This window comes from Panthera uncia, chromosome E3 (genome assembly GCF_023721935.1).
Source record: "Panthera uncia isolate 11264 chromosome E3, Puncia_PCG_1.0, whole genome shotgun sequence".
In the NCBI taxonomy this organism is placed as follows: Eukaryota; Metazoa; Chordata; class Mammalia; order Carnivora; family Felidae; genus Panthera; species Panthera uncia.
The window spans coordinates 27,982,952-28,006,996 of NC_064815.1; the positions used below are offsets into that span (position 1 = coordinate 27,982,952).

Below are 24,045 nucleotides of genomic sequence, written 5' to 3' on the forward strand. Positions count from 1 at the left end.
AAAAAAAAAAAAAAAAAAAAAAAAAAAAAAAAGTGAACACCTGAGGACTCTCTCCTCCTGTGTAAACTGAGCTTGTCCACTTAGTGGGGGCAGAAACCGGGGCGCCTGGGTGGCACAGTCGTTTAAACGTCCAGCTCGGGGATTTGTTCAGGGTGTGATCTCACGGCTCAGGAGTTCGGGCTCTGCGCTGACGGTGAGGAGCCTGCTTGGGATTCTCTCCCTCTCTGCCCCTCCCGCTGTCTCAAAATTGCAGGAGTTAATGATTGCAACAAGTTAACTTGTTGTTAACGCCAACAAGTGGCGTTAGAAAATGGAGTTTCAGGTAAATGCTGCTTCTTGCTGTGCCTCAGTCTCTGCATCTGTGAAGAGGCTGACACCGTGATAAGTGCTGCAACCCCCTCACAGGCCTGCAGCCACTGTGGGAAGACCCGACCACACCACACACTGGGAAGCCATGGGAGGGGTTATGTGAAGCCGCTCCCTTCTGGCATCAAAGTTGTTCAAGCCTTAAGTGAGGTTCTCCTGAGCGAGGGGGACCTGGGGCGGAAGGCTTCACTCGGAGTTCTAAGAACACCTCACAGAGCTTGTTTCTTGCTGGAAACTGCGTGCCCCGTCCCCCGGGACCCTGGGGTGAAGACGCTGCACTCCTTCTCAGGTTTCCAAGAAATGCAGCTTGGAGGAAGGCAGTCATCCCCAGGTCATCGAGGTTCTTTCCGGCTTTCTGTTCCACCTCCTTGCTGCCTCCTGGTCACAAGAGGGCAGCCAAGCTCCAGGCGTCTGGACTCCGGAAGTGGTGGGCTGGCCCAGGCAGCGGGGAGACCAGGGAGGAAGACCTGTCCCAGAAGCACCCAGTCTGAGCTCCTCATCTTAGCATGTGCCCACCCCCAATTGGGGACCACGGGTCTCTGTCCCTGAGATCAAAGGACTGCCACCCGATCCCCATGAGGAGGAACCGGAGAAACCCTTGTGTCTTCTTTCTCAGCCTAGGAGGACAGATGTCCACCACGCAGAGGCCCAGAACACGCTTAGCATTCCACGTGCCAGGACCCCGATGGGGGCAGCACCTGTTGAACACCCCCTGCCAAGTCACGTGGTTTTGTATCAGTTCAGCTGGAAACTCCAACAAAACCCCACAAGGTACAAGTTGGAAAGGTCCCCTCCCGTCACTTTCAGTGACCTGACCCCGCCCCTGAGCTTGGTCACTAGGCATCTGCACTCCCGGCCCAAGCCCAGCAGAGGGCGTGCTTAGCGGTTACCACCAGGGCTCTGGCCAGCTTGCCGGTGTTCCAATGTGGGCCGTCACAACCCTCTCTGGCCTGGCTTTGTCACCTTTCAATGTTCCACAGGGGCACCTGGGTGGCTCAGTGGGTTAAGCGTCCAACTCTCGATTTTGGCTCAGGTCACGATCCCACGGCTGTGACACTGAGCCCCACGTTGGACTCCATGCTTTGAGCAGAGATTCTTGGGATTCTCTCTGCTCCTCCCCCCACTCACACTCTCTCGAAATAAACAAGGAAACATTAAAAATAAATAAATACAATGTGGCTATACCAGTTCTAACCCTACAGGGTTGCTATGAGTAGTTAATGCCTATTGACTGCTTGTGCTGGTGCCTGGTCCAGGATTCTCACCGTAGCGCAGCAAAGGTGTGGCTACAGCACCCTTCCTGGGACCCTGAGGGGACGGACATTACGGTGGTGCCTTTCAAACTTTTTTTTTTAGTTTATTTTTTGAGAGAGGGAGAGAACATGTGCAAGTGGGGGAAGGACAGAGAGAGGGGGAGAGAGACAATCCCTAGCAGGTTCCACACAGTCAGCACAGAGCCCGACGTGGGGCTCAAACACACGAACCGTGAGATCATGCCCTGAACCCGAAATCAAGAGTCGGAAACTTAACCGACTGAGCCACCCAGGTGCCCCTCGAATTTTTTCTGATCACGACCCACAGTGATATATATACTGTGACCTAGTACACGTCCCCACGTATATCTGAAACCTAGGTATCGTGACACACGCAAAATATTTTCTCTGGGTTCAATTTTTCAAATGCCAGTCGTGACCTACTAAATTGATTTTTACAGCCATTGATGGGCTCTGACCCTCAATTTGAAACACTGCTCTAGACCATACTTCCTTCCTTTTTCTGAACTGACCTCGTCTATTAGTTTCCTGTCACTGCAGGGCGGCTGAAGACAACGCAAACATGTTCTCTTACGTTTCTGGAGGTCAGAGTCTCCCGTCTCAGCAGGCAGCGTGGTGTTCCTTCCAGAGGCTCCAGGGGAGACCTGGTTTCCTGGTCTTTGCCAGCTTCCAGAGGCTGCGGGCGTTCCTTGGCTCCGTGGCCCAGCGGCTCTCTAACCTGTGGCCACATCTCTGACTCACCTGCCTGCCTCCCTCTCATAAGGATCCCTGGGATACTGGGCCCAGCTGGATAATCCAGGATCCTCTTCCTGACTTGAGCTCTTAATTATATCTGCAAAGTTCACAAGTTCCAGGGATTAGGACATGGACATCTTGGTGGGGGGGGGGGCATTATTCCACCTACTGCACCCGGTTTCTAATTATACATGCATAAACAAGCAACCTAACCTCATAATTTATATACTGATCTACACGGGACTTGAGTCCACGTGGGGTCGCTCGTGCCTCAGCCACACTGCAGGCACCTGGGGAAACCCTGGCCCTTCACACCATTGCCTCCAGAGTGGGGCACACATGGCTGCGGGGCCAAACTGAAGAGTCATGCCTAAGCAATTAACCTGGGTTCTGAGGCAGACTTCGGTTTTTCTCAGAATACTCTGCAAATAACTTAAATTTTTCTTCAGGTAGCAAGAGCCTTCATATGTGGTTCCCATTCTACCCCACTGTTAATAAGGGTCTGTGGGGCTATTATGGCATCAGTGCAAAGCCTAAAAGCAAACCTCAGCTTTACTAACAGGAATTACCAATTCCTGTTTTTACTGCCATTTTACAGGTGAGGAGACTGAGGCTCAGAGAGGTTAACTGTATTGCTCAGGGTCACACAACTTGGCAGAACTATAACCTGCCATCAGAGCCCAAAGGCTTGAATCAAAGGGCTTTGGCAGTCACCCAGAGGCTCTCCAGATGGGTAATAATTGTGGCCCCAGGCATGGCCTGAGTCTCGGAGCTAGTGAGAGGAAGAGGGGTGCATAGTATATAGCCCCCAGCACTGCAGGGCTGTGGGTTTCTGGCTGTCCTCACTGGGATGGGCCTTCCTCCCTGGGGGAGACATGGCCCAAGTTATAAAAAAACAAACAAAAAAAACCCCACTCTGGCTAAATTACTGGAGGCAAAGTTAGAAATGTTTCTCCGTTGCTGTTGTTTCTCTCGTGGAATACGCTATTTCTCTAAAAACCTCTGGGCCTGTTGGCCAAACCATGTGATTTAATTAAACTAAAAGACTTTTTAGCTAATTCCTGTTTAGGGGCTACTTCTGTCTCTCCTCTGGGACAACAGCCTGTGCACTGGTGCAAACACATTTATACAAGCGGTTCCTGCCACCAGCGGTCCAGAGAGGAGGCCACAGCAAATACCTCCGCCGCAGAGATCCCCTCCTAGAGGGGAGTATCGTTCCCAGGAGTCGCCGAAGGGCAAAATTACTCAAGAGGGTATCATGATGTCCTCTGAGAAGCATGGTTACCAGTGTCCTAAAACTAGAGCTGTCTTCAAGTCACTGGGAGGCAAGAGGGAAGGCTTGGGAGGCAAGGTGACCAAAGTAACGCCATTTTGGTTTTAGGTTGACCCTTAGCCTAAAAGTCAGCAGATCATAGTCAAAATATCTGACTCATGGAAGACTGCAAGACTCCACTCCTGGCAGTAAAAGCCATAAAGCTAAACATTCTTTTTTTTTTTTTTTAATTTATTTGAGAGAGAGTATGTGCATGTGCGGGGAAGAGGAAAAAGAATTCCAAGCAGGCTCCTTACTGTCCGTGCACAGTTTAATGCGGGGATCAATCTCACAAACCATGAGATCATGACTGGAGCTGGACACTTAACTGACTGAACCACCCAGGAGGCCTTTTTATTTTGAGAGAGAGGGAGCTTGTGTGTGCGCACGCATGCATGGCAGAGAGAGGGAGAGAGAATCCCAAGTAGGCTCCACGCTGTCAGCGCAGAGCCTGACATGGGGCTTGATCTCACAAACTGTGAGATCATGACCTGAGCCGAAATCAGGTGTTGGACGCTTAACTGATTGGGCCTCCCTGGACATTGCTAAAAACTGCTCCCTGTGGGTAATTCTGCAACCCTAAGACAATGGAAAAACTACCCAATGTAAAGGATAACCCCAAGGTTAAAGAGCATCAGCCCTTTTCTGTACAATTAGCTAATTTTTAAAACCTTATAAAACCTTTTGTTAGGGGCACCTGGGTGACTCAGTCAGTTGAGCATCTGACTCTTGACTTCCACTTGGGTCATGATCCCCTAGTGTCATTGGGTCAAGCCCTGCGTCGGGCTCTGCACTGAGTGTGAGCCTGCTTAAGGTTCTCCCTCCTTCCCTCCTCCTCCCTCTCTCTCTCTGCCTGGCTTGTGCTCTAATAGAATTAAAATAAAGCAACTTAGAATTTAAGATTTTACCCTAAGGGGCGCCTGGGTGGCTCAGGGGCATCCGACTTTGGCTCAGGTCATAATCTCACGGTTTGTGAGTTCAAGCCCTGTGTCAGGCTCTGTGCTGACAGCTCGGAGCCTGGAGCCTGCTTCAGATTCTGTGCCTCCCTCTCTCTCTGCCCCAACCCACTCACATTCTCTGTCTCTCTCAAAAATAAATAAACATTAAAAAAAATTAAAAAAAAAAAAACCTGGTTATAAAGATTTTACCCTAAAAATTAAATAGTTTAATGAAGAATTTGTCCATAGTTTTCTACTAAAAGTAGTTATAACGAAACAAAACCAAAAACACATTCAGTATTTTTATTTAACTGTTTAGCAATTTACATATCTCCCCACCCTTTCCTTTAAGTTAGTGTGACAATTTTCCATAATAAACTACTTCAAGAGAAGCTTTGGTCAAGAATGGAATGAAATAGCAAAAACAAAAAACAAAAAACCCAAATCATTGCTGCTTTTTTTAAAAAAACCAACACTTTCACCAATTATATTCAAACAAAAACACACAAACAATATTTGCGCGATACGTGTCTTCAGTGTTTCCTTGCGGCTGGCTCTCCTCACCACCATGCAAACGGCGGGGCCGTGTCAGCACACTTTGTCACTTTTGTCAGTTTGTCATGCTGGATCTGGGAGGCTCACTCAGCTTCACATTATCCGGAGGCCCTGGATAGAAGACTCCAAGGTCTTGAAAATGGCAGGAAGAACACCAAAGGTTACTGACGACTGTCCGTCCTGGAGTCTTCCCCCTGACCAGCCTCTCCTCCCTGACCTACCTGCAACACCCCCCCTGCCCTGTGCCCCCCAAATCTGGCCCCGCCCACCCGTGAGACATGCTCTCCCAGCACTGGGCCCTGCAGAGACTCTCCAGTACTGGGCCCCCCACCGGCCCTTTCCAGCCATGTGCTCCCCTGTTCCCATGGCTCCAAGCCACAGGATCTGGAAGTGCTCCCACCTGCATGTTTCCTCCCTGTGCCATTGGCCCATAGTGATGAGGGCCAATATGTGCATGTTCTTTGCCTCCTACGACATAGGCCAAGTAGCGGCCAGCCAGGTGCACAACACACAGCAGGTGCTCAAAGGCAGACGGACCAAGGGGAAACTACCGTGGGACCTCCTAGCTTAGAGGGGTCAAAGAATAAAGTGTAGAGTGTAACTGCCCAGGGAGCTAATTTCACAGCCATGATGCCCAGGATGGAAAGTGCCGGAAGACAAAAAGGTGGGAGGGTGGGGAGAGACTTTGAGTAAGACACTTTGTTTCTCCCAAATATTCTGGAGGCTATTCCATATTATGTATTTCACCCAAGGAGCGGGGGCGGGGGGACACCGAACATGGTGGAAATGCACAGGCAGTAGCAAAATTCTGTGAACCTTAACCTGTTTTGGAGGTTAACCACTGAGATTAAATTTACAGGGCTGCACACAGGGGCCAGCCTCTCCTACTCCTGCTCCTCCCCCCTGGTTCCTCATCTCGTCCACCATCTGCCCAATCGCCAAGGCAGAGTGTGAGGGTCCCCCTGCTTGTTCCTCAGTGTCACGATGCCCTTCCATTTGGCCTCTGAAATCTCCCTCCAATGCAGAAGTTCTGGGTCACAGCCCCTGCCACAGCTGGAGATCACCTCCTCACTGGATCACGGGACTCCCCAGCCTCTGCCCAGGCTGCCCACGCCTTACTCTCTGGTGCTTTGCTGTCCAGCTCTGGACCAGCTCCTGGGCGTCTGCAGACAAAGCCCAGCTCCCTCTCTCTGACCACGCCACAGGCCCTTCTAGTTCCATCTGGTGCTTCTGAAGGACCCACATCACTGCAAACCACTGGTGGTGCCTCCAACCAGAACGTGCTCTGAGCTCGGCTGGTCTGCACCTGCGGCTCCTACTTGCCCCGCGCCCCCGCGTGCCCTGAAATCCCACTGCACCTGGAGACACAGCTCAGCCCATCCCTTCCCTGCAGCGCTGGCAGTTTATGTGCCCCCGAATTCCTTGGTGTAGAAACACGGGCACTGGCTGCTCTTCTGCAGATCCACCTAACCCCCACCCCCTCTGCCACACGAACCCCTCTCACCTCGGTGTCCTCAGTGCCTAGTACAAGGCCTGGCACCCGGCAGACACTTAGCAAACGTTTACTAGATTAATGGGTGTAAACCACAAAAATGTATCTATAAAGACACTGGTGCCCAACACAGGGCCAGCTACAAAAACAGCACTGAATTTTTTCCTCCACGGATAAATGGACATCTAGAAGGATGTACCCCAAGTCACTGAGAAAGTCTGGTTTTCTTCCAATGGCTTTCAAGTCTTGAGGGTTTTTTTTTGTTTTTTTAAAGTAACCTCTACACCCGATGTAGGGGTCAAACTCACAACCCCAAGACCAAGAGTCACACGCTCCACTGACTGGGCCAGCCAGGTGCCCTGACTTTGGTTTTAAAGACGACTACAGTCTCCTGTTCTACATTTCTGATGTGCACTGGATTTGACATTTTGTTCCAAGAAATGAGAAACATTCTGGTCACAGGAAGAATTTCACACAAACAAGATTTCTTTTGAAAAGCAGAAAATACCTTGAAATCCCAAATTGTCATGGCTCCATCGATGCCAGTAGTGCAAAATTTGCGACAATCTTGTTTGTCCACTTCATAAATAGACACTTGACTGAAAAGAAGGAAAAACAAGAGAGACTGTAAGATATGTGGTGGGAGTGAGTCCCAACCTTCCTAACAGTGTAAGGGCATTTTAAGGAAATGGAATTCCCAACTGCAAAATATTAAGTTGTCCATCAAGATTAGGCTGCAGCAATCTGCCTCAGAAAACATTCAAGTGCACCTCGTTACCAGACATCCAGAAAAGTCAAGACTGAAAAGAGAGAAAAGGTAAGAAGCTGTATTAATTACAGTGACGCAGAGAAGCGGGACGAGCCAGGCACACAGCATGCAAACTGCCAGGGAACAGAGTGTGCGCAAGACCACAGCAATGACGGAGATGGAAACAATTAAAAACAAAACAAAACAAAACAAAAACAAACTAGAGGCAGGATAAAGCATGACTGAAATCCAACTGGCTCCAAACAGAAACTCCCAAATCACCCTCCAAGACAACCAGGGCCTGTAAGCCAAGAGCTCTCCCTACTCTCCCTGCATTTGAAACTAATCACTGCAAACATGAACAACACTCAGACACGCCGCAGGATTCCAAGCAAGCAAAGTAGAGGAAGAGATTAATGCAGCAACTTGTCTTGGCCTAATTATCTGAAAAACTTTCAAGAAAATCAATTCCACAGCTCAGACAATATTTTTCTTTTTTCTTTGAAACGTCTAGAACATTCTGTCTGGGGAAGGAGATGGCAAAACGGTGCACACGGCCTGTTTCTGTACAGCCTGTAAGCTAAGAATAGCTTACGATTTAAATGGTGACAAAAAAATGAAGACTATTACTTCATGATGTGAAAATTATGCAGAAATTCAAACTTCTGTGTCCATAAAAGTTGTACTGAAACACATCCACGCTCATTTAGATACATACTGCCAATGGCTGCCTGTGTGCCACAACAGATGTGCATAGCTGACAGAGCCTCTATACCTTCTCAGAACCTAAAATATCTACCCTCTGGTCCCTTACAGAAAAAGTCTGCCGATCCTTTGCTTAAGGGCAAAGAGGATTTAATATCTGCAAATAAAAGGAACCTTGCCAATCTCCAGGGTCTTTTTACTTGAAAGTCTCAAAAGATGCAATGAGTTGTTTCCTTCCTGATACATAGTCTGCAGAGAAGCTTCAGAGAAATTCACAAGACATAGTTTTGAAACTCATTCAAGACAAAGAATCTGAAGTGTGGAGAAAAGTTCTGTTAGGCCTCCAAGTTATTAATTTTTTTTTTACTTTTTTTTCTTAATGTTTATTCACTTTTGAGAGACAGTGCAAGTGGGGTTGGGGCGGAGAGAGAGGGAGACACAGAATCCGAAGCAGGTTCCAGGCGCTGAGCTGTCAGCACAGCTCACGAACTGTGAGATCATGACCTGAGCCGAACACTTAACCAACTGAGCCACCCAGGCGCCCCTCAAGTTATTATTTTTCAAGAGAGTGCAGATATTTTCAGCCTATTTTAAGTCCAGCAGCCCTTTCCACTGAACATGATCACAAGCACAAGGTGCATTTAATAATTCTCTCAAAGAGAAAGTCTAGACCTTTCCGTTCTTCTTCCCACCATCATCACAATGAAAATCTCTCAAAACAAAAGGTCTAATCAAAAAGAGAAAGTTCTGTGGTACCTAACTCTGACCACAGTCATTTAAAATATCAAGGGCAAACTACACTTCTCCTCTAGAGTTAAAAGAAAACAAAACAAAAAATCAAACCTTTTGGATAAAACACAGTTTACATACGCCTGATGAAAACTTAAGTCAAGAAACTCCTTGGTTTTACCATATGGTATCAAATAATTCTGTTTCTTTCATTAAATGATCTTCTTACTGGTGTGCGTGACTAGAAACCCACGGCCGAAATGACAGGTATAACCAGTGTTCCTGTCCTGTGCTCACTGAGAGGAGCAGGACGTTCAGGAAGGTCTCCTCTCGTTCTCAGCCATGGCCCTGGGAGGAGGCAGCTCACACAGCGGTGGCGGCAACAGGACCAGTGCAGCTCGAGGTGGGGGAGGCTGTCTCGTGCCATCTGCACTTCAAAGGACAGAACGACTCTGTCACAAGCTGAAAATAAGAGTCTGCAGTCGGGAGGCTAGAGACTTGTCCCTGCTCTTGTTCCCAAAGCAATGTCTGGGCACACAGCACACACGACTGGCACAGGGATCCAGCCAGGAAATGAGGAGGCAGAAAGGCATCTTGGTCACCTAAACGCTTCTCTACAGGTGGCTGGGGCCCTGGCTGCAGGTGGCTGAGTGGCACCTACGTGATGCTATTCTGGTGCAGCGTCTCCAAAGCCGTGTTGCGGTCCTCAGTCGTGGCCCTCTTGTCCATGTTGCGGAAGCGCTCCATGGCGGACATGTTGCGCTGGATGCTCTGTTTTGGAATGTCTAGTTTGGAGACGAAGGTCAAGCAGCCACGGTCATCGTAGTTAAAGAGCATCGGGCAGCAGTCATGGCCCTGAAACAAGACATCGGTCAGGCCTACCTACCAGCCCCTCAGCAGAACAGTCACCACCGCACTTAAACACACACAAACACACACACCACACACCATACCACCCAGTCTCACAGGCCAGCTGTCCTAAAAGGCTGTGCTGGCCTGTGAGAGCACAGCAAGTCACAGAGCACGCGCTGTTCCCGTCCGGGAGAATTAAATACAGTGTACTGTGAGGGGAAATAAAGAGAAATACTCACGGCAGCTACAACACTGTTCTCCGAAACAAATGACACACTCAGCAGGGGCAGGAACTCCGTTTTCAGAGTTGAGACCCTGAATACAAGAATAATTGTTAAATTGAGATGGAACAGACCACACAGCTTCTTTATAGACACAGAAGATGACTAAGGACCCATTTTCACAGGCGCTTGGACAGTATAAACAAGCTCTTATGCTTAAAAGGAGCCCCATGACCTACACTTTCAGGAATCAAGAATCTCAAGACCGACACAGCCCTGGGGTAACCTGCAGAAACAGAGGTCTTTGGCCTCTCTGGCCTGGGCCCCACCTGCTTCTGGGGCCTCCCCACTCATGACAGACTGGTCTACGACACGGTCCCCAGTGACCCTTATCCTTTCCCGTCTTTTGCTTTTGCTCCCACACCCTTTACCCACATGCTTATCCGAAGTCCACATGGTTTCTGAAGCTCAGCTCTAATTAGATCACCTCCATGAAGCTTTCCTGGACCTCTTCACCCTAAAGTGGCTTCTCCTTTCTGGCCACCCAACGCTCTTCCTGTCACTGTCACTCATGACTGAACGCCTTGTGCTGCCATCCTCTCCTCGCCCATGCTCACCCTGGGCTCCCAGAGAGTGGGCACAAACATCTGAAGAGTCTATTCTCTTTTTTCTGCCAGGCACTGGGGGAGGAGCTGGAGCCACCGATGAATACGACACTGCCTTAGCCAGCCAGGATCTCACACACAACTGGGCTGGGGCACATGTGTGTACACGTAGAGATAGTAGTTATCTGCTCCAGCACCTGGCCAACAGGTCACGTAGAGATGGCAGGCACACACGTTGGTTGATGAATTAGGATCTCAGAGCTTCATGTAAAAGAGGATGCATTTAGAAAACTATGTCTAAGGAGACCCCCTCCCCCCCTGCCAATACCACTGGCATCGGATTAAAGTCCTAATACCTCATCTTAAGGCCTTACTGGGGCACCTTACTATATAAAACACTGGCTGTTACTACATAAAACATTTATGTTCGAGAAGGGGAAGGGTGGAGAATGTCATCTGACTTGCAGGACTGGAAAAGCCAAATCATAAATCAATAGAAGGGCAGACAGGGGCTTGTAATAAGCATGTGCTAAAAGCTTATTACACATTACAACAAACTGTACACAAATCAAATAACTATGACATCAAAACATTACTGAACAATAAAAAGCAAATTACTGTACAAAATGTATAGCATAACCCCATTTGTGTTAAAAATGAAAAGATACATTAAGTGCCTAAATGTGTATAGAAACCTGGGAGACCACAACATTTAAGGTGGTGTTTTCAAAATAAGTAAGAGGCGCTTGGGTGGCTCAGTCAGTTAAGCATCCAACTTTTGATTTTGGCTCAGGTCATGATTTCATCGTTTGTGAATTCAAGCCCTGAATTGGGCTCTGCATTGACAACCACAGTGCCTGCTTGGGATTCTTTCTCTCTCTCACTCTCTGCCCCTCCCCCACTCTCTCTCTTAAAATAAAACAACTCCCCCCTCTGCCAAAACCCACAATTCAATCCACTTAGGAAAAAAATATTCTCTCTGAAGTGTCACTTTGTTGTCACCATGCAGCAGAGGGAGGAAGAGTCACCTGATGTGAGCAGTTCTCAGCACACAGCAATAAGTTAGGAAATCTTTAAAGGTGGGTAACCTTTAGCTGCCAATAAAAAAGGATTCACCAGGAAAGACAAAGATTCATAAGGGGAAGGAATTCCAATCATCTCTGTCCCTCCAACACGATGAGCAGATAAAAATTCCGACGTCTGACAAGGTGCCTGGTGCCCTCCCCAAGGCTGGGCAGGTGTCTCACTCACAAATGAGTCACTGTAATTCGAGTTCTTCCAGCATAGTCCAGACGAACTGGCATCGGGGTTTTAAGTATTACTAGATGGAGTCCCAAATGAATGGAGTCACTGTTCCTTGACTACAGAGTAAGAACTTATCTCCTACTTAAGGCTGGGGGATGACATTTACCTGTCGTAAAGAATCCACAGTAACAGACTAAACTAACCACGTGAAGGAACTTGCAGCAGCAGCAGCAGCAGCAGCAGAAGCAGCAGGCAAGGAGAGTCCTTCAGAGGAATTACCAACACTACCTCCATTAAGAACTGTTTCTGCAAGTGAGACCTAACTCTTTCAAATTTCCCCAAAAGGACAATCTAAACGTGTGTCTGGGACTTAAAAGGCGGCCCTGCGGTTCTGGGTCAGAGTTTTATGCTCACATCCTGAACTGGCACCCAGGGAAGAACAGCCTTGGCCAAGCTGCAGAGAGATCCCAACCCCACTCCCTAACTCCAAACAAAAGGCAAATACTCACTGTACGCTTTTTGAGGCATCGGCAACAGATACGGTGCTGTCATGGCTGACCCAGGCCAGGCGGCTCCCACTGGCAGAGAAGCTGACCCCATGCACCCAGCCACCAGTGCCACTGCCACCAAACTCTGACATCAGCTGACCAAAAGGCATCTTGCTGCCCCATGGCGTACTGGCCGGCTTTTCATCCACTTCTTTAATGTAGGCAGAAAACACTCTGTAGTTTAAGGGGCAGGAAAGAAGGACAAAGCAGGTGAAAATATGTGTATAAAGAAACAGGCCACAGGCAGCTGCCGTAAGGGGTCTTAGGATGCAAAGAGATTAATCCTTGAAGAGCAAAACATGACACAGTCACACACACAAATTTCTTAAGACAAGAATGGTCGCAGGCGTAGGGGTGCAGTTCTAGAAGTAATGAACACAAAGGCCCTTCCCTCCCAGGAGTGGGGAATTCTGGAGGAGGGTCCTGCTGTCACGCCGCCCCCTCGCACATGGCAGACCCCACTGAGAACAGCATTCCTTCCTGTCTCAACACAGTAGGCCAGGAAGCCCACACAGCCCAACGGCAGGAGAGGAAACTATTTGCTACGCTGCAATAAAGCAGTGGTATGAACCCATTTAAAGAAAGGGACACCCAAGGAGGAAGCCAAGGGAGACCAGTGAGAGAGCGGACAGGCTCCCCCTCGTGCTATCAGGAGGGCGGGCTTCACGCGGCCCTGGGCTCCCTGTCGTGTCTCTGTGGCAGGTATGGTCTGGGTTGAAGAAGGGTGCTTTCCAGCCTGCTGTCAGCAGCCTCTCTCTCGAATTCCACGAAGTTGTGTGTGAGGAGGGATAAAGAGAGGCGGGGAACCCCCCCACCCGCCCCCGATGCTATTTCTACTTCATAGAGCCTCTCTTCAAGAACTTCTGGACCTAGAGACTCCCTAAAATGATCTGGGATATTTCCTCCCAAATGACAATGACAGCAGTAGCTCTGGAAGAGGCAGAGCACTAGGGAGGCAAAAGGCGAGAGGTTAGATTACAGGACATGACCTCAGAATCACTGGGCTTTATTTTTTTTTATTGAGTAGAGCTGACACACAATTTTACTGTAGTTTCAGGCGTATATCACAGTGATTCAGCTTCGCTACGCTTTATGCCCCATTCACTGCTGGTGCAGCTGGCATCTGTCACCATACACCGCTCTTGCGGCATCAGTGACTATATTCCCGGTCATTCCCGTGACTCACTTTGTAACTGGAAGCCTGTACCTCCCTCTCCCCGTCACCCATTGAGCCCATCCCCCCACCCCCCTTCCCTCTGGCAGCCATCAGTTCGTTCTCCATTTTTATGGGACTGAGAATGAGAATCATGAGAATCACTGGGCTGTAAGTCAGCATCGCAATGGCCACTGCTCTAGCCACCGGAGACCAAGACATAGCTGGTGGTTCTCAGACGCCAACTCGAGAGTGCGACCTGAACAGACTCTTACCCACAGGACTACAAGTCCAAGCAAAGTTTATTTCCGGAAAGTAATAGTAACAAAAGAATTGGTAACCTATTTTCACAGTCAGATTTTTTAGACACAGCTTGATAACCCAGGTGGTATGGATCATTCAGCTTCATCTTCTACGGGAGCTAGAATGACTGGATAACATATCACAGACAACAAAACTTCTGAATTCTCCTTAAGAATGTCTATGCATCTTTGCTGTTACACTGATTCTTAAGTAGAAACAATTTTTTTTTTTTAAGAACCAATCTTTTTCCAGAGTGCCTTGACACCCCTGTACCCGCCATTCCACAGCCAAATTCCCACACGTATCTTTAAAAACCAACCAACCAACCAACCAACCAGTCAACATGAAGTAACATTTATTTGCTTTTCTTCTAAGGGAAGAAAGCCTTCTTGATAAAGAATAACTTTAAAAAGAAATTACACCGTTTGACCTTAAAGCTCTTAGCAAAGTGGCTGTGTTTCTTCTAGCCTCCCACGAACAACAAATAAAAAAGCTTTAACTGAAAAGGAACAGTGCAGTAATAGCTCAGCAGTGCACTGTTCAGCTATGTTTTGTTCGTTTTCGCCTCACTCTGGAATCTGCCAAGTCCCTGCCTGGGTTATCAAACAAGAAACAATACTGTGGTCCGAGGGCCACTAGATCACTGCTCCAAACACGGATGCTCTGCCTAAGGTGAACTTCCGGGCCCCACTCTTACATCTCCCCACTCCCGCGCCTCCAAGTCCACTTCCCTCTACCTCGGCCATCTCTGGTGCTTGCTTTCCTAGATCACAAGCTCCACTCATCTCCGAATCCCTTGTAGTGCCTAGCACAGTACTTTACAAAGCAAAGAAACCTTAAGAATATGTGAAAGATGGGGACGCCTGGATGGCTCAGTTGGTTAAGTTTCTGACTTCAGCTCAGGTCACGATCTCATGGTTCGTAAGTTCAAGCCCTGCATCGGGCTCTGCAATGACAGTGCAAAACCTGCTTGGGATTCTCTCTCTCTCTCTGCTCCTACCCCACTTGGGCTCTCTCTCTCTCTCTCAAAAATAAATAAACTTAAAAAAAATATGTGAAAGATGAACAATGAACAGATCAATTCTGCCTACCAATTCTCATTTGTTCCCACCTGCATTTGAAATCACACGATCCTGCTGCCAGCAAAACATTGTTAGGATGCCAATCCAAGCTGAGGACTGTGGAGCGAATCGGCTTTTTAATGTGCTTGCTGACCCACCTACAAAAGGAGAAAATCCATTTCAGTTTATCCACACATCAAGCAACAGCTCCCAAAGGACCTACAAGTGCGTGTCAGGCGAAACACAGGTGGCTACCAGGCCTTCTGCCAGAGACCAGAAAGGAGAGAGGGAGAAGAGCCGTAAATGGTCCTTTCGATTCTGTCTTTTACAACATTCTCATCACAGCAGCCCCTTCTGAGCCTTCCTGGCTATCATGGGATCCCCGTTAGTAATTATATTTATGGATTAACTCTGGATACGGCTCCGTGGAATTTCAGATCATATGTGACCTTAACCGTTCAGATAAAAATTGCAGTTTGAATTACTTACATTTTTATGTAAATATTTAGTGACTTGTTATTTCATTTCAGGTTAAATCTGGGTTGTAAAATAACTTCATTTCTTTTCTAAGCCTCTGAAGCTGCAAATTCTTTCTTTTTCACAGAGGAATCACAACCAAGAAAATCACAACCTCTCAGAAGTTCTAATTCTCTAGCTCCACTCCAGGGATATTTATGTCTGAGATTTATGTCTGAGATATATTTATAACTGAGATCAGTTATTATTCCGGCTTAGCTAATTCAACTTCTCCCCCTAAACTGGTGCTTAAAAACCAATCATGTTCTGCTGCTCAAGAGCTCAAAGACTGGGGATGCCTGTGTGGTTCAGTTGGTTAAGCATCCAACTCTTTAAAAATAAACATGAAAAAAAAAAAATTAAAAGCATCTGACTCTTGATTTTGCTTCAGGTCATGATCTCACAGTTTGTAAGATCCAGCCCTATGCTGGGCTCTGTGCTTTCAGAGCAGAGCCTGATTGAGCTGCTCTCTCTCTCCTCTTTCTGCCTCTTGCTCTCGTGTTCTCTTTCTCTCAAAGTAAATAAACTTAAAAAAAAAAAGGTAAGAGTTAAGAGACTGAATATCAAGCCAAACGCCCATCTTTGAATGCCAAATTATGTTTCCATAGAATCTGTCTTAGGAACTTATATAAAAAATTTCATTCTGAAAAACAGACATTTTGACTTGCTTATAATGAAGTTATTTTAAAGGCTTTTAGAGATTATTTTAAAATATTCACATCATTCCAATAAAATGTTGTTCTATAGCCAAGAAACGCCTCTGAACATATAGCTTGTTCAAATGACAATACCTTGCACTACAGTACAGCCCAATTTACCTATATTCGAAACTATTTTTCAATGAATAAAAATGTGAGCAATCTCTGAGACTGAAGGTTACCCAGGAAGGAAAATTTTTCTTATCTATTCATTACAGTGAGTCTTCTAAATGATTTTTGCCAGGCAACGTTTTGTTAGACTTATTTTTACATGTGCTTGAAAGAAAAATGCAAGTCTTGAATTCCTAACTGAATCGTTGCAAATTTACAGACTTTCTTTTCAAAGAATCAAAATTTCTGAGATTTCACTCAATTACAAAACATTAATATAATCCATTCCTTTCACTGTTTCAGTAGAAAGCAAACAGTAATGCTAACACAAAGAGTAATGTATACTCTGCTATTTTTAGTGCAAATACAAACACTGCCAGATTCGTACTAAATGACAATTCCATGTTGAAGGCTACTTACCACCCTTTCTGAGTGCATGCCAGATAGAGCAGAGTTGTTTTCTTATTAAAGTAAGTGGGAAGGAATAGGTAAAATAAGTTACTTAGCCATAAAATCAATCTCTGTATTTTGAGTGGCTCAGCTGAAAGTAATTTATACAAAAAGTTTAACAAGGTGATCACAGTTCCAAGATTCTGGTCAATTTTTACTTCAACAGCTCAAATGAGTAAAATATTATATGAAGACACAGATTTGGTTAGCAAATAAATTAAAAAAAAAAATTCTTAGCATTTATTTTTGAGACAGAGAGAGACAGAGCACAAGCAGGGAAGGGGCAGAGAGAGAGACACCCACAGAATCAGAAGCAGGCTCCAGGCTCCGAGCTGTCAGCACAGAGCCCAACGCAGGGCTTGAACCCAGGAGCTGTGAGATCATGACGTGAGCTGAAGTCGGATGCTTAACCGACTGAGCCACCCAGGCACTCCGGTTAGCAAATAAATTAAAAAAAAACTCTGCCCCTTCCAAAGGAGAGCACTGTCATCTGTAGGAATCATAGATATTTTGTATCTAAAAAAATCATTCCTCAGGTCATGGGAATCTCTCAAGTTTATGATTTCCCTGTCAGAGTAAGAAAACAGTCTGGACAGCACAGAATGAGGAGAGCAGCATCTTACAGTACATACTAGTTATGATTTCAGAACATAGGGCCACAGGTCTCTATCAATATGAGAAAGATGTGAGATTTGACCCAATGTGCACACAAGAAGGAAAAATCTTCAGAGGAAATGGAGATTTTCAGAGGAAAAAAAAAAATCTCCAGATGAGGAAACACTGAAGTTATAGGTAAGCCTTCACCCAGGGACTCATGAAGTCACCAAGAACACAGGTGGTCCACAGGTGTAATTCCACAGACAGAAATAAAAAATACTCAGCCGTTGCTCACCAGTCATTTTCAGACTCAAAGTAACAAACAGAAATGAGTCGTGCTCCACTTCCCACAGCAAATTTGTTCTCTAGCGGGGACCACTTGACAAAAGTTGCTGCACGATTAATTCTCAGGATCACCAGGGTTGGCTTCCAGACACCATCTTTCTGACTCCAGACATAGGCATTGCGGTCTGCCCCGCAAGTGACGATGCGGTCGCTCTTGGGAGCCCAGTCGATACCTGCAAGTGAGGCGTGGTGTCATCTGCTTTGTCTGGCCCATGCTAAAAGCCATGAGACAGCCAGGGGGGGCACTGCCACGGCAGGGCTACACGGGGGCCTGGTATCTTCCTCCCCAGCCCCGTCCTTCCCCCATCTATGGTCCTGATTGTCACCTCACACTCAAAGGCAAGGTTTCTCGGCAAAGTTCTGCAACTCAGGATCCTCTACAAGGCCAGGGAGAACAGAGCTGTTTCAGAACTGTGGGGGGTAAAAAACTAAGCAGCAGCATTCTTCCACCTGTTCACAGGTGGAAGACCTGAAGATCTTTTTCTTACCTCGTTATTAGATATTTGGTGGGGGGGGGAGGGGTGTTTAAAGTACCATTATTCATTCATTAACAGACCTCACTCCATGACATTAACTGAAAGTCTGCCACATCTAAATAAAACAACATCAGAGCAAATTAAAATAATCTTCAGTAGAGGGAAAATATAAATTGTGATTCATTATACATTCTTCTGAGGGTCACTGTCATTTAAACTAACCTAAATGATACAAGTTCTAGAGAGAGTCCTTGAGTATCTCTGCATCTAAATTAGAAAGAGGTCTACATATGTATCTGAACATAAGGTTTATTTTTCATATCTGACCAAACCTTTACTTAATTGGTGGGTCTGTGAAGGATCCCAAAGTCAAGATCAGTTTGTTATATACCAAGAGTAAAATCTGCTATGACTCAATCATTTTATAGTTACTTGATGAGGTTATTTCCTATAAATATCATTCCACATTGAAGGTATTATTGGAAATGAAGGAAATATTACTAATTATTATAGGTATCTCTCTAAAAATTAATCATTAACATTCTTAACAGGTATATGGAAAAAAGTAAGATGACTACAAACCAAAGTGTCCATTGGTCATAACTCACAGTGATTTCAGTTGTATGAAGAGTTAGTTCATTCATTCATTCACCTATAGGAATAGTCTGCTCAATTATTTGCACCACTGAGGGGAAAAAGATGTGGGGGAGTGTATTCTAAGTGATGTGTATTTTGACTATAAATCTATTTATTATAGGATCGTCTTGCAACCTTATTAGAGTTAAAATTTCACTTTTAATTACAAAGGTAATACTCACATTACTATAAAACAAACACCACAAAGAGACATGCAGGAAGTCAATAAAGCCCATTCTTATGTCCATACACATTTCTCCCCCAAAATGGTATTAACATTATGGCAAACATTTTTTCTGCTTTTTATAAATTAGTACTGGTTTACACATTATTTCAGAACATTGCTCTTATCATAATAATTTCCCAAACATCCCAATGTTGAATGTTTTGTTAGTTTCCAACCATTTATTAACAGATAACACTGGACTAAACATTCAGGAACATACCTTTTTGTTCTGGTTAAAATGATCTATGATAAACTCCTCAAAGTGTGATGCAAAATAGTTATTTTTATGAATGTTTTGCTTACTTTTTTTTTTTTTAGAAAGCTTATTTATTTATTTTTGAGAGGGACAGAGCATGAGTGGGGGAGGGGCAGAGAGATAGGGAGACCGAATCCAAAGCAGGCTCCAGGCCCTGAGCTGACAGCACAAAGCCCGATATGGGGCTCGAACTCATGAACAGCAAGATCACGACTTGAGCCGAAGTGTAACACTTCACTGACTGAGCCACCCAGGCGCCCCGAATGTCTTTTCTAAACTTGATTATAAGCTTCCTGACAACAGGAAGCAAATCTCTGAAACTACTGTGGTGGGCAGACCACAGACCTATGGAAGTCCCCTCCCTTGAGGTGTGCGCAGGACCCGTGACTCGCTTCTAATCAATGGAATGCCACAAAGGTGATAAGATGTACATTTGTGGACAAGATTACATAAGGGTGTGGCAGCTGTCATGAATCTTACAGCTGCAAGGACATGAATTCTACCACCAACAATCTGAAGGAGCTTGGAAGTGGATCCTTCCCTGGTCGAGGCTCTGATGAGAACTCATCCTTGGCTGACACCTTAATTACAACTTGTGAGACCCTAAGCAGGGGTCCCAGATAAACCATGCCCAGACTCTTGACCCACGAAAACTATTAGATAATATATGTGTTTTGGTTAAGCTGCTACGTTTGTAGTATTTGTTACACAGCAACAGAAAATAAATACGTCCTCTAACATCCAGAATACTGCCTTATAGTGAGAAAACTCCGGGATTTTGTGATGATTTGACAATCTAAAATTTCACTCCTTATTCCATGTGATCACCACTCTAATTAAACACATTCATGTTTTATAAGAACTCTTGAGGTGCTTAAGCATGAGGTACTTTAAGAAAAAAAAAAAGAATCAACAGGGGCACCTGAGTGGCTCAGTCAGTTAAGCATCCGACTCTTGATTTCAGCTCAGGTCATGATCTCACATTTTGTGAGTTGGAGCCCCACGTCGGGCTCTGCGTTGACAGGGCAAAATCTGCTTGGGATTCTCTCTTTCCCTCTTTTTCTCTGCCCCTCTCTTGCTCCCAAGAACGCATGCACACACTCTCAAAAATAAACGTTAAAAAAGAAAAAACTCAAAGAAACAAATTCCACTACTGTGGTATTGGCTTTGATGTTAACCATATTCTTTTTCTCTGTAGTACTGACTGGTCTTTTTCCTTCTAGAAAGCTCAGGAGATTTTTTTTTTTTTCCTGTAGTTACTATCTTTCTGAGAAACTATGCTTGATCCCTGGTCTCTTGCCACAGAGTTATACTTAGATTTTTCCAACAACAGTTTTTTAAGATCTAAAAAAAGAGGTCATCTGAGCATTTGGATGAAAACAGGCCCAAGTTCAAAGGATTCCAAAAGAAGCAGGGGAGAAAAAGAAAATAACTAAATATTTCACTTTTTTGGCTATTTCTTTGGCCTTTCACCTTAGCCCTTTCTCACTTAAATGTACTTCCCAATGATCAAATTCCAATTTAAAGTATGAATGTTCTTATTTTTAGGCCATAATGCCACTGGCAAAGGGACTTAAAGAAAGAAAATAGGCCAAACCTAATAGAAATAAGGTCATGGGAAAGCAACAGCAACAAAAATAGAAATTACACATTATGTCTTTTGTGCTGGTTCAGTAGTCCAGTCAGTTGGCCCCTGCTGCTCACTAGCACCATATACAAATCACTTAAAAGCAAGAAGGGATGGTCACGAGTTTTTGCTGGGAAAAGAATATAAAGGGTGCAGGTCAAAACACGCTATTTCTCTCTGGGGAGAGGGTATCTTCAAGCCAGTCAGTATGTTGGAAGATTAGAGGCAAAATTCCAGGGTCATGATTAGAAAAAAAAAAATCACTATCAGTCGCTTTGCTGCCCACTTAAAAAGTAAATGTCATTGAGAGGAGAAGGAAAATCTAAGACTTCAGTGAGAAATTTGTAATTGAAAGGTTATGGAGATTAAGTTTTGGTGTGCTTGACCAAAGTGTTCAAAGCAAGAGGTTGAATCAACTCAGCCAGAAAATAGATAAAGAAAAAATTATAGGAGTAAAGGTCAAGGAACAAGAGTTGTTTCTGAACATAACAGTAAGTGAGTACGTTCTTTTAAAAATAGCCAGATATCGGGGTGTCTGGGTGGCTCAGTCGGTTAAGCACCTGACTTCGGCCCAGGTCATGATCTCACAGTTCGTGGGTTTGAGCCCCACGTCAGGCTATGTGCTGACAGGTCGGAGCCTGGAGTCTGCTTCGGATTCTGTGTCTCCCTCTCACTCTGCCCCTCCCTGACTCATGCTCTCTCAAAAATAAATCAAAACTGGGGCGCCTGGGTGGCTCAGTCGGTTAAGCGTCCAACTTCGGCTCAGGTCATGATCTCACAGTTCGTGAGTTCGAACCCCGCGTCGGGCTCTGTGCTGACAGCTCAGAGCCTGGAGCCTGCTTCACATTCTGTGTCTCCCTCTCTCTCTTCCCCTTCCCTGCTCATGCTGTGTCTCTCTCTGTCTCAAAAATAAATAAACATTAAAAATTTTTTTTTATATAAAAAAATAATAAATCAAAACATTAAATTAAAAAAAAAATAAATAAAAATGGCCAGGTATCACTTCATAACAAAGCAATTCATGCTCTTGAAATATGATATCAGGTTTTGGTTCACTGAATTCTGAAAACCATTATAGAAATTCTCCATTTTTCTTACTCTTTTTCCTTCCTTATTTGAAGTTCCTTAATGAAACTCTGCACTGCCCTGCTTGCCACCATTAGCCATCTATTCATCAATAGTTTTTGTCAAAGATGAAAACTAACGTACATCCAGGAATCTGCCTCAGAGGCAATGCTTTAAGATTCAGTCTTGGGGCGCCTGGGTGGCGCAGTCGGTTAAGCGTCCGACTTCAGCCAGGTCACGATCTCGCGGTCCGTGAGTTCGAGCCCCGCGTCAGGCTCTGGGCTGATGGCTCGGAGCCTGGAGCCTGTTTCCGATTCTGTGTCTCCCTCTCTCTCTGACCCTCCCCCGTTCATGCTCTGTCTCTCTCTGTCCCAAAAATAAAAAAAAAAAAAAAAAAAAAAGATTCAGTCTTCTACAAACCCACAAGAAAAAGATAAAAACTCAATGAAAAAATGGTCAGGAGTAATGGACGGTAAAGTATGAGAAGTAAACCCAGATGGCTAACAAACTTCTGAAAATATGCTCAACCTTTCCATCAATCAGGGAAATGTAACTTCTAGAGACACCACCCTTTCACTCATCAGACAGCCTGACCATATCCAGTATGTGTGGGATGCAGGAGAGTAAGCACTCCCCTATAGGGCTGTGGGGGTGAAGGCACTATGACCAGCCTAGCAAAGGTGAGGATGTACGCGTCTTCCATAAACATTCACGTGTGTACAAAGAGATCTGCACAGGGCTGCTCGATTTAGCACTTTAATATAAGGAAAACTGGAAACAACCTAAATGTCCTTCAGTGGAGAGAAGAGTAAATAAATGAGGTATGAAATGTTAAACAGCAGTTAAAAGGAATAAACTTGATGAACACAGAGATCAGGAACGACGTGAGATGCAAAAGCAAGCTGCAGGAGATGTGCAACATGATGCCATTTGTGTAGCATTGAAAATACTAGCCAATAGTACTAAATTTGTATTGCTTACAAATATGTGTCTATGTATGTAAAAGTATTAAAAATGAACTGGGACAATGTCATACCGAATTACGGACTGCTTCTGGGGAATGGGAATAGGATAGGACTGGCAGATGAAAGGGGACTGTACCATTATCTTGAATGCCACTCCTGATTATTAAACCTTTGTCTCCTCAGTTTTCTGGCCCAGGAAAAAAGAGACATAGTTGTTAATTCTAAGCGGGGGCAATGTGGGTGTTATGTTGCTCTTTGTCCTTTTCAGTATTTTGGAAGGTCTTCCTCCCCGCCACAAACAACATACAGAAAGCTTCCGGAAGACACTGCGGCCCCTCAGCACTTGGGGACACAGTGTGGCTTATGTTTTCTGCTGACGGGCCATCTAGTTTTCCTTTCACATTTCATCACCTAATCTAAGCTCTTCAGTCCTCAGAGAAGGATCAGTGTTTTCCCTAACACTAGTAGAGTGCTGTGAACCAGCTGGGCTAAAAGAAGCACTTAAAAACGGATACCATTATTATGATGTTTTCTCAAATTTTCTAAAGAAAATTCCATAAATGTTGCACAGCTTTAAATACTATGGTAGACTTACTTTATCAGGCTCTTCATTTAAATGGAAAAGCACTAGAGATGCCTGGGTGGCTCAGTTGGTTGAGCGTCTGACTTCGGCTCAGGTCGGGTTTGTCAGTTCGAGCCCCACGTCGGGCTCTGTGCTGACAGCTTAGAGCCTGGCACCTGCTTCAGATTGTGTCTCCCACTCTGCCCCTCCCCAGCTTGCACTCTGTCTCTTGCTCTCTCTCAAAAATTAAATAAACATTAAAAAAAAATTTAAATGTAAAAGCACTCAATTTGCAAGTCTCACACTAAGCTCACAGATGTCTCCCTTTACCTGTGATGTGTCCATTGTGCTCCTTGAGTTCATGAGCCTTCACCCACTGGCTCCCGTTCTTCTTATAGATGTGGACTTCGTGATTGTTGGGGCTAAGAGCAATCTCTGGAGGAAAAAAGTCAAGAGTTAACTTGAAATTGTGACCAAAAAAGAGGTATGTTACACTTGGCTTTTTTTTTTTTTTTTAAGATTTTTATTTTTTTTAAGTAATCTCTACACCCAACATAGGGCTAAACTCCCAACTGCAAGATCAAAAGTCACATGATCCACCAACTAAGCCGGCTCTGCTTTGGGTAAGCTCAAGCCCCGCTTTGGGTAAGCCTTGCTTCTGAACCCCCCACCC

At 45.3% G+C, this 24,045-nt stretch overlaps 2 protein-coding genes across 2 annotated transcripts in view; one reads left to right on the forward strand and one right to left on the reverse strand.

Annotated features, from left to right (window-relative positions):
- ATP5MF (ATP synthase membrane subunit f) overlaps positions 1 to 24,045 on the forward strand; it is a 616,357-nt gene that overhangs the window by 85,182 nt on the left and 507,130 nt on the right. The window lies entirely within an intron of this gene.
- The window catches only part of ARPC1A (actin related protein 2/3 complex subunit 1A), a 29,086-nt gene continuing 9,955 nt past the window's right edge, over positions 4,915 to 24,045 (reverse strand). Inside the window, exons 3-10 of the mRNA XM_049639305.1 lie at positions 23,703 to 23,807; positions 17,510 to 17,732; positions 14,893 to 15,000; positions 12,287 to 12,499; positions 9,946 to 10,021; positions 9,516 to 9,709; positions 7,181 to 7,271; positions 4,915 to 5,312 (exon numbers count right to left, since the gene is read on the reverse strand). Of these exons, the coding sequence (XP_049495262.1) occupies positions 5,274 to 5,312; positions 7,181 to 7,271; positions 9,516 to 9,709; positions 9,946 to 10,021; positions 12,287 to 12,499; positions 14,893 to 15,000; positions 17,510 to 17,732; positions 23,703 to 23,807 (1,049 nt within the window). The 3' untranslated portion in view covers positions 4,915 to 5,273. The remainder of the gene's footprint in view (positions 5,313 to 7,180; positions 7,272 to 9,515; positions 9,710 to 9,945; positions 10,022 to 12,286; positions 12,500 to 14,892; positions 15,001 to 17,509; positions 17,733 to 23,702; positions 23,808 to 24,045) is intronic.